Raw genomic sequence first — 17,231 nt, forward strand, 5'->3', positions numbered from 1 at the left:
AAAGTGACATAAAACAGCTACACAATGAATTGTACTGCGATTTATTTATTCGCTGGAGAGATGATGCTGATATGAAACAGCTTCAGACCATTTATTTTTATTATGCTGCATGTAGAGTATTATTTTATATTTCAGGAAATAAACTCAACCACAATCACGAAATATTCCTTTCTACCATTCTACTTTAGCGTAGCATTCAATAAACACAGGCATGAATCACTGTACAGACTCCAGACCTACTATACAAACATTCATATATAGGAATGTTTCTGTTTTCACTATTATTAACCTAATTATTCAATAAGTTCAGGACACAAATGATATTATTAATGATGATATACATGACATTTATAGTATCAGTGTTTGAATTCTCAATAAAGTGAGGAAATCATTTCCATGGTGACAAGGAGATGAGCGCAGTCAGAATGCATATCACACTTGTAGGGCAAAGTATGGAGTCTGCTCATCTTTCCAAGCCAAAACGAATGTTCTTGGCACTTCCTGTCAAAACAAGCATGTTTCGCTTTTAGTGGGGGAAAAATTCAGTCGACACGTTTAGAACAGCCTGTTTCGTGGTTGATGGAGGATCATTCTCTGTTCAGTTCAAACCAAATGCTTGTGCATAGAGGACATGTTTTATTTTAGGTATTTAATCAAGCCTACAGCCAACTCCAGAATCATTGCCATCCTGCTATGTAATAAGCTATAAATAATAGCATTTTCCTTCAAAAACATTCAAGGCAAAATGATCAGTTCCTCTAAAATGTCATCCTTGAAACATAATCCTGATAGGTGCCAGATTATATTTTAGGCCAAATCAACCCATTTTAAATACGTCATATTTTAAACATTTTTTTATATTTTCAACATTCATAACTTGTGCCTTTAAATAAAAAAATGGCTATTTGGACATTCTACATTGACAAGAGGTGTGAAGTGTTATCTGAACCCCTCTTGTTTTCTCAAAGGCATGCTACCAGCCATAGCAAGCACAGACATTTGCCTTTTTTCGTACAGCAATACAACTCATTTCAATTAAGACACTGATTACAGTAACTCCTAATGAAAAGATACAAAAACACATGCACAAAATACAGCCAAATGTTTGAATAGTAATAGTATGTAATAAGTCTGGATATCGCAAGTTGGAATCCCAATGATAACGCTTTTCAAGTCTCGGAGGAGGCACGTATTAGCCTTCACCCTCTCTGGTTGGCAGCTGTCGTGTGATTGGGGGAGAGCTGGCTAGTGGGCGGGAACTGGAAGATGATCAAATTGGGGAGAAAATGGGGGAAAAACCCAAAATAAAAAAAATAACTAAAAAGCTAGTGATCTCTCTCACAGATCTGTGACTTCACAATATATCTCCTAACCAATATCTTTAATTGGCTGGTTTTGGTCATTTGTAATTGGTGTTTTGTGGAAGGTATACCGAATTACAGTTGATATGCTCAGAGATACAGCTGAGTTTGTGTTACATTAATCCTAAATTGGCATTCTGGATGTACTCAGACTAAATATTGCAGAAAGATGCTTTTCTTTATGTGATGAGCATGCTGGTGTCATGCATGACTGCTTGTATTCGGCTGCTTCCCCGTCCTCCTACCTGAATTACATAATTGAGCAATATTATGCCCTGTGGGGAAAATTCTTATACACCACAAAACAGAAGATGGAAATATTTCTAATATAAAGATAAAAAGAGAAAACCTGTTGACTTTAAATCTGACTTTTTCTATAAAGGAGAAGATCACAAATTTGCTTAAATTGAAATAATGACCTAGAAATAGTGCAGAATCTTGAATATTGAATATATCCTTGAAAACTCACAAGTTTCTTTCTATTTAAAGTTTTCTGTTTCTTTCCCATTTTACATGAAAAATAATCCCAGATTTTCAGTGTGGTCTTAGACTTTTGGACCCACTGTATGTGTTTTGCGTCAACAGCTTTTTTTTCTTGGCCAATGGCCAGATGGAGTGGATAGAAATTAGGTTAAACAGTGCTGGAGTATTCCTTTAAGTCTGAAATATATGTTTATAGTAACCAGACAGTGGGATGGAGTTCTGCCTTCTAAGAAGTTTCATTTCCTAGTGCAAAACTAGTAAAGCCTGCAGAAGGTTACTGTATGAGAATGTACAAAAACTGAACCCTTGCCATTACAATTCCCAAGTATGAAAAGCATTAGAAATGTTCTACTTTTGCCACACCTATACTTTTTGTAGTTTGGCTTCATGACTATTTTGTTGATCCAAAAACTTTCCTCTTGCATACATAATGCCACCGATTATCTTGATGATCTAGGCATTACTGGATAGGTTAAGCACAATACCCACTGAAAGTTTATGTAAAAGGAGTTGGTCCGCTTTGGTGCACTAGATCAGTCTCTTCCTCCAGTGGGTGGCTGGGTTGTGCAGAGATTGTGGGCAGGGGGCACCGCTGTCGTGCCAAGATATTGACCTTTTCAATGAGGCAATCGATGAGGCCCAACACCAGGGGCTCCGGAACATTTATGGCTGTCAGGGTGGAGAAAGGAAGTTCAACAAGCAGCAGTGGTGTGCTAATTGCCTGAGGTTGCTGGCACTCCCACTGTTTGGGTTCAGGTGGTGTGACTGTGTGTCTCTGTGGAGCCTGCTGTGTGTCCACAACAGCCCTGGGGAGCTGCTTGGTTTCCTACCAGAAGCCTGTGACAGTGTGCTCTTCTCCACACAGGACTGAACATGCCACAATACTACCTCACATCCTTTCATACTGCTCTTGGTGATTTCAGTATACTCAATGACAACGCTAGTGAGAAAAATGCTAAGATACTCTACATTTATTTGACTCTTTTGGTCTCTCACAGCATGTGTCTGGACCTGCACACTCTCGTGGTCACACTTTAGAATTACTACTGATGTAGTTTCAGATGACCGCTGCATTTTCTTTCAGATGTGGACCTCACTAGACACACAGAAAGGTCTTTAAGAAAAGATTTCTAGATGATTACATGGGTAGAGATTTCATTAACAAAATGTCTACCCTATCATGCAATCTATCTGAATCTGTAATACGCTATTGGATAACTTTAGCGTTATTGATGTGACTGCACCAGTTAAAGTTGTAACCATTTTATGCAAGAAGAAAGCACTATGGAGAAATACCGCTGCAGTTCAAGTCCTAAAGAGAGAATGCAGGAAGGCTGAACACAGACACCATAAAATCAAACTTCACAAATTTGCAGATGGCGCCAGAAATTGTATCAGCTCTGAAATACAATGAGTTGATATAATTTTTAATAATAAAATCAATAATATCAGACTGGTCATTAGTATTTCCTTGTCCAGTAATGAGGCTGTGTCCTCAACATCCCTGCATAGAGGTGACCTGATTCAGATGTCACAGATCAGTGCTATGGACTATGAAATTTTAGAAGAACCTCAAATCATCTACCTACAACACTTACAACACATCTACGCTCAACACTTTGCCAACCAACATTTATAAAAGGTTTTAAACTCTATAGCAAAAGGTAGACTACAAATAGTGAATCTCTCACTCATATGTGGCACTTTTGCTATTCCACTGAAAACTGCCATTGTCAGAGTCCAGGCTTCCAGGTTTGATCTTGAGCTCAGGTTACTGTGTGTGAGTTTCTCATATTCTCCCTGTGTTTGCCTGGGTTTCCTCTGGGTTTTCTGGTTTCCTCCTACCTCCCACAAACATGGCAGTAGATGTGTGCACACATGGTGCCATGCAATAGACTGGCATCCCATCCAGGGTATAGTCATATCTCACACTTAGTGTTCCCCAGATAAGCTCTGGATTCATCAAGAACCTGAGCAGGATAAAGAGCTTACTAAAATTGGGTGAAGATATCTTCACTCAACTGATTACTTTTTGAACCTTAAGTGTCTTCTTTGATAACTTTCAGTGAGGATTCTGCCCCAACAGAAGCACTGAGTCTGCTCTTATAAAGATTCTTAATGACAGCTGTTTAAATACTGATTCTGGTAGAACATCTGTTAAACTTCTCAGTGCAGCCTTTGACACCACTGTTTATAAAATATTGAAAACTGGGTTGGATTTTTAAGACATAATTACAGGACAGCCATAGCAAGCACAGTGAATGAGTGAATGTCAGGACCTATGGTGTTTCCCGGGTTCAGTATCTGGACCGCTTTTATTCAATTTATACATGTTTCTCTTTGACCAAATCTAAGAAGATTACAGAATGACTTATCAAAGCTATCTCACAAAATAACTATAGTCCCATTGAATCATTATGTCAGTGCCATGAACACATTACCAAATGGATGTGGCAAAACATGCTGAAGCTGAACAAAGATAAAATGGAGCTCATTTTAGTTGGAAACAAATATGACAGATGTAGACTTGCTGCTTATTGCCACTCCAGAGCAAAAGGGCAAGTTACAAACCTTTGTGCATTAACGGGCTCAGTTATAGTAGTCATATCAAATCAAGCCATTACTAAGTCAGCGTTAGAGACTGACGCATTTCTTGTTATACAACATAGAGAAACTCATACATGCTATTATTTTGAGTAGGGCTGACTACCGTAATGCTCACATGACCTGACTTCCTAAAAAGCCAAACAACTTCAACTGATTCAAAATTAAGCTCCAGAGTCCAAAAGAATGCCACACGTCACCCTTCATGCCATTAGCAACTAGTCAGTTAGTCATGCCTAAGGTAAACACTAACCATGGTCAAACAGAATTTACTTTCTAGCTACTTTTTAATAGAACCAACTTTCAAAGAACCTCTGAAAAGCCTTGACATTTTAAAGCAACTTACCTATTTGATCAACAGCTCAGTTTAAATCACTATTTTAGTGTCAGGGATGGTACTTCACTACACTTTTATTTGTTTATTTTTAATCCTTATTTTTTGTTTATTCTCTTTGTACTATTCAATTTTAATTGATCTTACTTTTCTTAAAATTTGTACTTTTACTTGATTTTTTGTCTAGTCTTTTATATTTCATTTTATTCGTAAAAAGCACCTTGAATTGCATTGTGTATGAAATGTGCTATATAAATAAACTTGCCTTGTCTTGATCATCTTCACTGGAAAGTGAAGAGAAAGTTAAGTTCATGAGCTGTATCATACAGTGGCTTAGAGGCTGATGTGTTAGCTAATGATGGTGGAGAGAGAAAGAAGCTTTCTACTGAGTGCGGAGTTGTGTGTTTTGTGACCCCTGGCCATGTGATTTGTCACACTGTTGAGCTGTCTGCATAGTGGTAACTGCTAACACACTGTAGTCATAGTACTGTAGCTGACAATCAGAACATTGGTGATATTATATGGACTGGTGGGATTAAAAGTGGGATTAATGATATTAAACTCTTAGGTCAAATCTTATGAGTAACCTTATTTTGAATGGAAATACTTGTTCTTCACCAGGGTTTTATTAAATATATTATTTATTTATTTATTTATTTATCCTTAAAAAACCCAGTCTTTATGATGATCTATATATACTGTACACCTAGTGTTTAAAAGAAAGAAACCTGTAAATCTATGAAAAAAAAAAAAATATATATATATATATATAATGTATACACACACACACCTGCTCTCAGCCAATCATGTGGCAGCAGCACAATGCATAAAATCATGCAGATACAGGTTGTTCATCAAACATCAGAATAGGAAAAAGTGTCTGTGACTTTAACCATGGCATGATTTTTGGTGCCAGATGGTCTGGTTTGAGTATTTCAGAAACTGCTGATGTGGAATTTTCACACACAACAGTCTCTAGAGTTTACACACAATGGTGCTAAAACCAAAAAACATCCTGTGTGCAGAGGATCTGCAGGCTGAAACACCTTGTTGATGAGAGAGATCAGAGGAGAATGACCAGACTCGTCTGAGCTGCCAGGAAGTCTATAGTAACTCAAATAAGCACTCTTTACAACCATGGTGAGCAGAAAAGCATCTCAGAACGCATGTCAAACCCTGAGGTGGATGGGTTACAACAGCAGAAGACCACATCAGGTTCCACTCCTGTCAGCCAAGAACAAGTGTTTGAGGTTATCATGGGCACAGACTCACCCAAACTGGACAGTTGAAGACTGGAAAAAGACCAGGTAATTTTTTCATTCATTTTTTCAGAATCTTCAGCTGTCCAATTTGGGTGAATCTGTGCCTGTGTTAGCCTTAGATTCCTGTTCTTGGCTGACAGGAGTGGAATCCAATCTGGTCCTCCTCTTCTGCTGCTACATATATATATACATATATATATATATATATATATATATATATATATACATATACATATATATATATATATATATATATATATATATATATATATATATATACACATATATATATATATATATATATATATATATATATATATATATATATATATATATATATATATATAAAACACTTTAATTCCAATGTTTATAAGTGATAATACCAAACTTTTGAACAGTGATCTACATGCTGCAGTCTCCAGTGCATCACTTTCTGTGTGTGATGTGATGAGACAAGCAGGGAAGGATGGCAGGCTGCGGAGGGGGGTCTTTTCCTAATGAGAACTTTCTGCATCATTATCGATTCACCTAATTACCTGATGTGTGCCTCAACCTCTTAAGGGTGTGATGGGACAACACACAGAGAAGATGAACAGTGTGTGTGTGTGTGTGTGTGTGTGTATGTGTGTGTGCAAGCTAATGTGGCACTTCTTCTCTAGTGTCAGTGAGACGTTTATGGTTTTTCACTATTGAAAGAAAAAAAAAGTTCTGTTTTTGTTCCCAGAGACGTAAATGACAGAGTCTGAGGTTTTAAAAGAACATTTTATAACTATAGCAAATCATGTAGAGCAACTAAAATTTATCTAAGTCCAGTAATATAAAATTCCTTTCTTACAAAGATAAGCGACTAACATGAATAAATGGTGACAGCAGTTATGTTTTAACCTATGCCTAACCTTTAGTGATTAGTTTATGACTCTATATAAGACAATTCAAAGTGGTTATGTTTTGTTTTATAATGCCACATGACATTACCAGTTTTGGCTAGCAGCATATGGACTCTGAACAGATGAGACATCTGCTTTGAATTTAATGCAGAGAAAATAAACACATACCGTATGTCTCTTTACATTAGTATTTAAATATTCTGTTTTTGTCATCAACTTTATTTATACTGTTCATATATGTATGAACAGTCTCCCCTTTCTGACCTACTGTCTTTAACCCTATAGCTACTCTTTGGTCTGATGAGCTGCATTCAGACCATGGTTAAACAATGTCCATAAGTGCATGTGATTGGTCCCAACAAAGGATCTGCTTTGTTGGGACCAGTATTTTTTCAAGTACTTGGTTCATATAAACAATGAAATGCTTTGACTCTACATCTGGACTGCGGTCCACCATGACCCCCTGATAGAGGTTTTAAGCTGATCGTTTATGATCAACTACCCCATCATCTCTGTGCCAGCCATAGGTAAAAGAAATCTAAAAAGAGATTTCTCTATTATCTCTGTATTTTTTCCTAAATGAGCAATGAGATCAAATGGAAAAGGGAGGTTTCTGCTTAAGTATCCTGGATTTCAGGTCTGTTTCCTGGCTTTCAGGTCTGTCTCCTGGCGCAAAATCCACCACTAATCTCACACGTCTTATCCTGGGTTTCACTAGAGATCTCAACAAAAAGATAATTATGTCACATTTGACCTCATATACTGTCAAAGTTTACTTACTGAAGTTTACCACATGCATACTAATTGTATATGTGGAGAGATCTAGAGTTCACTTTTGATATATTATTGATATATGTACAAGTACTTTTATGTACTAGAATTTGTAAGTGTATGCTAGGTAAACTATTATTTTAGATTTAGATGTAACAGTATAGGTGTAAGAAAAGTATGTGAGTGTGCTTATTAATCAGGCTTACTTATTTAAGGTCCATATTAATTTATTTATTAGGCTTTTATGTGAGCTAGTTTTAATCCAGCATTTTAAATTGTATTTAAAAAAAAGAAGAAGAAATTTCAATCTTCTTTTACTCAAATATCAATTTAAATTATTTGATTTTAAAAAATAATATTTTTTGTTTTAGCATTAATGGATATGGTGCAGTTGTAAAATGTTAGCCCTGTGATCAGGAGATCTTTAACCTCAGAAAAATATCTTTTTTGTCTCATTCTATTTCTCCTGAGGAATTTTAGTGGATATATTTATAATTATTACTGATGAGCCATTATGAGTTTTCTAGCTAACCTTTTTTTTGGGGGGGCTTGATGATGATTGATGTATCTGAACTGGCTTGACGTATGTGTACTAATTGTCTGCCAATTACAACCTGCCCTAAATCATGTAATTATGTTTTTTTAATCAAAAAAATCCAACACAGTCTAACATTAAAATAAAAATAAAGTTGTAGTGGGTGTGGCACTTGATTCACAGTGCGTCTTGTTTTATGTTTAAGTGCAGCCACAGACAGAAAGGCATGATAAGAATCTCAATAACAATCTCATCGTGTCCCCAAGCTATTTCAGTCTGAACCATAAGCTGTAAGGACATATTTTAATTTGCAATCCTGCACTCAGCCCTTCTGCCCAGTCATACTCCATTTATAAATCATGGACTGGCTTTTAACCTTTCAGGAACAAATGCTCTTTCGTCTCTTTGGATGCAGCTCATTCCATAATTAATGCTGCTACCCCAATAGCCTGGAGGGCCATCTCTCATGGCGAGCTAGCAGATTGCTACAGGATTTGTAGCTGTCATTAGCATTGGGAAAGACCATTCTACAGTGCAAAAAAGAGTGCACAAGAGCATCAAAAATCAGCCTTAGCAGGCAGAGATGCTGAGTAAAGCCATGGCATAATGCATATGGAAGTACGTCTAGAAACTGGAGACGAGATGCCTGAGATTGTAAAGGTTATATACAGTATTCACTATGGGCATTCCTCTAATCTTCAGTGTAAAGTGTTCCACGTTATATGGTTTTCAATCTCTACAGTAGAAAAACAACACAATGGACCATGAGTATTTTACCTCAGGTCAGGTCAAGGTTTAATTGTCATTCCTCCATATAACAAAATGCAGTTTCTTCAGGACTATGCTGCAACACACAACAATGCTCTATCACAATACACAGGACTTCATAAAGTGCAAATACATGAGTGACATAAATACTCACAACAATAAATACACAAGACAGTGCATGGCAACTAGACAGGACAACAGAATAGTATTGGATGAAAGAACTGGTGCAAACAACTTCTGTAAACTGTAGACACTGTATAATATTTTAAAAATCATTTCATATCATCTCAATCATTTGGTAGTAAAAAGTGTCTCATGATAGCAAAGAGTGACTCACAGTGACATTATAAAGTGCAGGTATGCAGTGATGGCTGTACGGCATTGTGTTGAGTAATCTGATTGCCTAAGTGAAGAAGCTGTTGTGGAATCTGGTGGTGGTGGCATGGATGCTCCAGTACCGTCTGCCAGATGGCAGGTGGGTGAAGAGTCCATGTGAGGGTGAGAGAGGTCATTCATAATGCTGGTGGCCTTGCAGATGCAGTGTTTATGGTAGGAAGTTTCAGTGGTAGATGGAGAGACCCCAATGATCTTCTCAGCTGTTCTTACAATAAATAGGCTGTATGGTCTGCACCCTCTGCTGCCTTTATGGGACTTCCATTTTGTTGATTCCACATATTGTCTTTATTAATTTCACATTGCTTGGAAGGAGAATAATGCTACATTCTACATATATTAAAAACAAAATAGAAAGGAATACAATAGATACAATGCAGTTCAAAATACTTTCATAGAAAGCTACAATTTATATACTTTTATAATTGGGATGCAACACAAATATTAAAAACGTAGTAAAAAGAGCTTATTTGAGGTTTGAATTGCTCAGCAAATCGAGACACAATCATGTGTAATACAATATACCACACACTGCTAACAGAGAGAGAGAGAGAGAGAGAGAGAGAGCTATCATGGCAAATTAAGGCATCAGTAATAATGATTAATGGTTATTGCATAATGGATTCAATATTTTGAGTCCATTATTATAATACAGTTAAGAGAGAATTAATGAATACCGAACAGGATGCCAAGGTGAACCGAACAATGTCCTTTTGCTCCCAAGGCAATTTTACGGAAATGCATGATCAGGGTCATGCTAAGAACTTGCCTGTAGAGGCTCCTATAATATATTTTGGTATAGTTCATTGCTGTGTGTATGTGTGTGCTGTATACTGTAACTTTGGAGATTGGAGATGCCTGGGGCAGTGGCCAAAGCCCTGGACCTGCCAGTCAGTGAGATTTGCGTTCTTTGGGCCTGGCTGGATGCAGGGTGAATTGCCCACTCAGCTACTCTAAATGATTGTGCGTAAAGGACAAAAAAATATCCTCAACTTGTCACGTAAAGCATTAGAAGCAGCATGTGCTGTAGAGAGCTTGTGGAGAAAAGCTTGTAGAGCTCAAATAGTACATAATACAGGACTTTTTTTTAATCTAATTTAATTTTTGCGGAACGTCTGGGTCTGTTTTCTTTTCAGTTTTAAATGGCAAAGTTTGGCGATACCTGACCTTGCTCCACAGCTATTACACTGTCTGTGATTCTAAGACAAACCACTTTACGAATGCACTAGGAGCCAGGGTTTAATTGCTTCTGGACTGCTTAGTCATTCACATTCTTACAGTATAGGTAGCCATATACTGATGATAAGTCTGGGGCAGAGTCATGCATTGATTGTCACTATAAAAATAAACCTCTTTAGTGACAATGATGTTAAAACTTTCTTCCAGAGAATTAAAAAAACAATATGTTAAATACATAGCTTATGAATGAGAAAATAGAGAAAATTTCAAGTTCTTCGCATCTTCAGCAAACACTCACAAGGAGGACGGACACAATGTCTTTCAGTGGAACTTATAAGTGACAGGACATGCAGATAAAACAGTCCGGCTGTTGTGGTCTTTGTATCCGGGATGATGTCAGACAGAGCGAGCCCGGAGCGCACTCACTAATGAACATGAGCTGCTAGTCGCTCACACACCTACAGGGGAAAACCCCGGACACTGATACTGCACTGTGATGCATAGCAGGTCCTCCGTTGCAGGGATTGCTGGGAAACTTTAGACCTAATTTTGTTTGTTAGTGATGGAGAGACTGCAGAACCCCGGGGAAGACACTGCAGGTTTTCTGCTGCTGCTGTTGTTCAGCTGAGTGGGTGATGGGTGTGACAGATGGAAGGACACTTCTGGGACAGTTGTCAGGCACTAAACTATATTGTTCATGTTTTTTATTGAGACATTAGTTAACAGTCAGAAGGGAGAAGGGTCAGGTGGGACTGCGTTTTTCAGTGTAATGAAAATGATCTACGTGCTAGACTAATGCAATGCTATCCCTTATAGAAAATACACACAACCTTCACATGATGAGAAATTTACTAGACACTTCACCTTTCACACATTTTTACGTTTTCACACTTTCACTCCAAAATGTAACATACCATTTCTTAATATATTGTCAGACAAGTCTGATCATTGTTTTAACAGTAGGGACCAAATGCTCATTTATTATAGGTTTGTCTAACTCATAATTTTATGTTCTCCTTGAGAATTCCTGATGAAAGTAAATCATAATCTGTGATGTCATGTAAAAAAAAAACTAGTATGATTATATACCAACATAGAAAAGTAGTAAATAAAAACGTGTCTGCACTACAGTGAGGCCTTCCTAAGCCACTCTTAAAGGTGACCTATATATATGACAGACCACTCTTTTTTCATCCAACAAATTAATCTTTAATCTTTATGTAATCTAGGAAATGTTAAGGCTTTAAGAAGAGGAAAGATTTCAGCTTGTGCCACTGCCATAATTCCATTCCCTTAAATACTTAATCCATCCGACTGTTGATTTATTTTCCTCACAACTGTTTCATTTCCAGTTTAGAAATTAATTTAAAGTGAGACACCTGGGTTAATTTCCAAATATTGATTTCAAACAGTGTGATTTTAAAGGCAGCAAATTTTCTTAATTATGGTCATTGTGTCACACGCAGTGCTTCCATTAATACAATCTCCATGCAAGGTCTAGTAGAGAGAAAATAAGTGCTAATGTTTATAAAGAATTATTAGCCTCTTTAACAGGCTATAGAAAACTGATTGAATGAAATAAATATTACAAACAATTACTCACATTTACCACTCAAACTACTGGAGAAATTACTTATCTTCTCAGTCGGTTTAGAATTTTCTTGCCTGTGACCAAATTTAAGTAGCACAGCAATAAAATGTCACTCTGATCCCTCATCAATAGGAAAAAAAGGAGATTTCAACACTAAAGAGACAGATAATTGTTGATCTACACAAAACCAAGATAATGGATAAACTGGATTGCTTCTGCCAGGAAGTTAAGACTTCATCATAGATGGACAGATAATCCACAGTGGATATCTGTTGGAAACCTATAATGAGAATTAAAGAAGGCAGGCTATATGCACCAACCTAGAAACATAAAAGATCTCATTTAAATGAATATAAAAGAGTGTCCAAGTGCCTGGCTAGACACTTCACAGGAAGAAAATCCTTGAAGGTCTTTCCATGTCATGTGCTTGGAGTACACGTGTGCTCTTTGCTAATGAAAAATGCATTTTGCCTACAAGGGCTATATCTGTTCACTAATAGATGGATGGTGATGCTGCATGGAGTCTAGAGACTGTGAATTCTGATTCAGAAACCAATTATTCAAATGAACACCCCAACAAACTTCTTCCTAAGCTTGTCAGGAGCTAACCTTATTTAATTTATAGCATGCTTTTTTGGTCTGAGCCTTAACTATAAATGTGGTGTAGTTGGGTAGATTATGGTAATCTCATTCCCATTTTTTGGTGAAAAATGGACTTGCCAGTTTTTGCATTTTGCATGTGTCTAAAGTATTAATGTTCCATCACAGTAGTATGACTCTTCTAGCCTTCTGGCTGGTCTGCATTTCATTCACAGGTTACTATTGCATTAATGTTTCCTCTAATAGAAGCCTTATTTCCTGGAGCTCCTATTTACTTGTCTGGCCAGATGGTAGCTGAGTGAAATACTTGGTGCATTAAAGACACTCCTTATAAATCTATAAAAAACCACCTTGTTAATGTCATCAATTCCCAAAATACACTCGTCAAGCCAAAGTCTTGTTATAAAGTGTCTTCACTGGGAAAACAGATGCTTCCAGTCACATACAATCTGAGGAGTAAAATACATACATACATTATATATATATATATATATATATATATATATATATATATATATATATATGCTCATTTAATACAACAATATTCATTATGAATTATATTACTGACAACAACTTGAGTTAATAGAAATAGAATCTCTGAAATATTTACATGAATTTCAACATTTCTTAGTACTTGGTATGTCCCCTTTTTGGTTTAATGACAGTGTGTACTTGAGCTGACACACATTCCACAAGTTTGTGCAAAAAAACTTATGATCGGTTTCAGATCAAATCAATTGGAGTGTCATCTGAACACATGCTTCAGTAGAAGAGATCAGGCATGAGGAAAATCTGACCATTTGGTGTCAGTTTTTTTCAGACTTGATCTTGACTTGTCTTCTCCCCCCTTAAGACTCAGCTAGTCTTGGTGTGGACTGACAATCTTGACTAGGGCCCTACCTCAAGCTCACTTTGAAAAATGTTTCTACACTGATTGATGGCATTAGCAGGAACATAGTCAAGTTCTTTTATCACAGGTCTATCCTTAAAAGATCTTCATCATATAATATGACATGGAGAACACATGTTATTGCACTGTGTTAAAGAATTTGCCCCATATTTTATTGGGATGATCTTACAGTGTGATAAGTAATAATCTTAAAAGACGGCTCTAATCGCACAGTCTAAAATGGTCTTAAGACATTGCATAGGACAAAATAAATGGCCATGTTTAATGTGTCATGTTTTATTCATGCAGCTTTGAATATCTGACAATTCAGAAGAAATACAGTGAGAGGCGTGCTGAAGGATGGCCTCAGATTGTCCTAATAATCCTTTTTAATCAGAGACAAGTCAGATAGGTCTGTAGGCATGTGTGTGTGCATGTGTGTGTGTGTGTGTGTGTGCATGTATGCGTGTGTGTATACATGAGTGTGTACCATAAATAGTACCATTTTTGCCTGAAGCTTTGGTTAAGCTCTATGCTGTGCTATTGCATTCTTTTCATAAACACAGTTTTAATACAAGAAGTAAATCATATTATTCATTTGTAAACACAGTAGCATCATGTTAAAAGACTATTTACCTTGCAAATCTTTTGCATAGAATTTGCATCCAATCAGTCTTTCATATTTATATACAGATCATAAGCCTGAGGAATTGAGGAGTGGTAGCCTGCCATAATATGACACATAAAGAGAACGTGCTATTTTCTCCATCTTACTAGTCATCTTATAAACAGGGGTTTTATATCATAAGTGATTCCATAAGATTTGTTATAGACACTTTTATCACATTGATCAGTTTTGCTGATATTAAGTGAATTAGACTTTGCAATGAATCTTTTCCAATCAGTGTTTCATACTCATATTTAGCCTACTTCATAGGATTTAGGGAAAAAAAAACACACACACACATCACATGTTTGGCTTACTATCCTTCTGAGGACCTTCCACTGACACAATTATTAATGTCACTAATTAATGCTATACCTACGCAAAAACCTAATCCAAACCTTAACCTTACACACACACACACACACACACACACACACATGCTCACACTCAAAATGTTATTTGCTCATTGTGAAGTATTTCACAGTTAAACAGTTGTATTTCTGCGCAAAGCAAACTGAAACACAAATTGCTGCATTAAAACAGCAGGATCCACATTGCAGTGATGTGCACTGGCACTCATTCACTTCCGTATTTAAAAAAATAACAAGAAGAAGAACCCACAGCATCAGAACCATGGACAGCGACGCCCTGAGACAAGCACAATGTTAGGACACTGAAAGTTGTCCCTGAGGACATTCACACACACACACACACACACACACATTATACATACATATATATATATATATATATATATATATATATATATATATATATATATATATATATTTTTTTTTTTTCTTTCTTTTTTTCTCACAAATCATTGTAAATGGACTCGTCAAATCTCGACAGCTAATCAAGGTGTTATGTAACCTGCAATAGTCTAAAGTTTATATTATTGTGCGATATTTATAGGATATTGAACACACATGAAATATATATATTTTTTAAATTGTGTAAAAAAATTTTAAAAATCTTTGTAAGCACACCAACGTGTTTGTTTGGAGCCGCGTACTGTCGCACACCTTTCTGTTTCACAGCCGCACCGTGTGTGTGTGTGTGTGTGTGCGCGCGCGTGTGAGTGCGTGCGTGCGTGTGTGTCACTAAACAAGCTCAGAGGCGCTTTACGCAGCAGCAGCAGCGTCTCTCGGAGCAGCAGCGGAATCGCGGACACTCTCATCCGGATCCCTTTGCGCCACCACTCCTGACTTTAATTGCATAAGTGGACTCTCCTATCTGAGATCTCTCTCTCTCTCTCTCTCTCTCACACACACACACATACACCTGTGCGCAGACACACAGCGATGCCACTCCTCCGCCACCGGACCGGAATATACTCAGATGTTGAGTTTGTATCCATAACAACCGCTCGCGCGAGTAAATCGTAGCGCTTTAGCACGAGCGGTCCTGCGCTCTTCCTGCAGGAGAAGGATGTTTGTACACTCACTCGGCTCCGTTTAAAGGCAGACACACGGATTGAGTGGAAGGCGAGGAGCTGGACGGAACCGAGGGGAAGCTGTGCGGTGTTTATTCACCCTGCCTGCGACTAATTTACGCATCTCAGCTGAGAACTCCAGTGCTGAAGGTCCGCAGGAATTATCCTTCTCTCCCCTCTCTCTCTCTCTATCTCTATCTCTCTCTCTCTCTCTCTCACACACACACACACACGCGAACACACGCGCGCGCGCTGCCTCCTCAACCGAAGCGGCTGTGCTACGGAAGCCCTAAACCTTCACTGATCTTTTGATTTTGAATGTATTTCCGTGCTGGGAGATCTGATCAGCCCTGAGCGTCTTCGAGACTGCGATGCCCGGACAGTGAGCAGTTTGCGCGTCGGCTCTTCATCGTGCGCGGTGCAGCATGGCTCCGTGCCGCAGGGGCCGCGGCGGGCGGGAGATTTCGGTCTTTCTGTCCGGATGTCTGCTCCTATCCGCCGCCGCCGCGAAGGTGTGCAACGACTACACGCGGCACAGTGCGGACGCCGCCTGGTCCTCCAAGGACGTGCCGATCATGGTGCTGATGCCGATGAACGAGTCGGCGCTGATGAGCAGCATCAGCCAGGGCATCGAGCCCGCCGTGCAGCTCGCCATCCGGCACATCCGCGAGTCACAGCAGTACTCCTTTTCACTCATCACCAAAATCTACGACACCGAGGTAAACTGCTTGGCTTGTTTTTTGGCTTTAGATCACTGATGGGTGCCGTCCCAGCACTGTGCATGCCCAAGTGTATCAAACACAAACTCCTGCATGTAAAAAAATATATAAAATAATACAAAAAAAACCCAAAGAACAAACAAACAAAAATCACATAACCCAGCTCACCTTTTAATTTCATCCTGAAATCTGTCCAGGTGGCTGTAGCACGTGCAATTAGCTCGTGACACAAGTCACTTCTCAGCACATCTGATTATGGACATGTCCATTAAAAAAAAAAAAAATCAGTTTTACATCTAATTTCTGTGGTATTTCTGGTTCACACTGTTTGGATTCGAGCATTTGTATAGGCTACTTTGCGACATTTTATTTGCATGGCTGTTTTATTTGTCCAGTTTAGAGCTGCTCAGCTGAAATCCATCAGGAGGTTAGATTTAACTGCACCAAAAACAATCGCAGTTTTCATGCAGCAGCAACAATTACTTCTGTCTTAATCAGTGCTTATTAAGCAGCAGAGCAGAGCCTGGCTTCCAGCCGCTCAGTTTTCGTTACACCTGAAGATGGCAGTCATTTGTTGTGTTTTTTCCTTCTGTGCTCGACCTATCGCACCTTCAAGGATATGGGATGTAAATGTAATGACAACGCCTGTATTTAAATGTCACAGACATGAAGTGATAAAGTCAGTGAACTATTTAATAATAATAATAATAATAATAATAATAATAAATTGCTCGGTTAAGTGCAAAGCCTATA

General features: G+C 38.0%; 1 protein-coding gene across 1 annotated transcript in view; it reads left to right on the top strand.

The window, feature by feature from the left end:
- Positions 1–15,448: 15,448 nt before the first annotated feature.
- Positions 15,449–17,231, top strand: part of gabbr2 (gamma-aminobutyric acid (GABA) B receptor, 2) — a 181,354-nt gene continuing 179,571 nt past the window's right edge. The window contains exon 1 of the mRNA XM_026929439.3: positions 15,449–16,478. Within this exon, the coding sequence (XP_026785240.2) occupies positions 16,185–16,478 (294 nt within the window). The 5' untranslated portion in view covers positions 15,449–16,184. The remainder of the gene's footprint in view (positions 16,479–17,231) is intronic.

This window comes from Pangasianodon hypophthalmus, chromosome 23, assembly GCF_027358585.1.
Source record: "Pangasianodon hypophthalmus isolate fPanHyp1 chromosome 23, fPanHyp1.pri, whole genome shotgun sequence".
NCBI lineage: Eukaryota > Metazoa > Chordata > Actinopteri > Siluriformes > Pangasiidae > Pangasianodon > Pangasianodon hypophthalmus.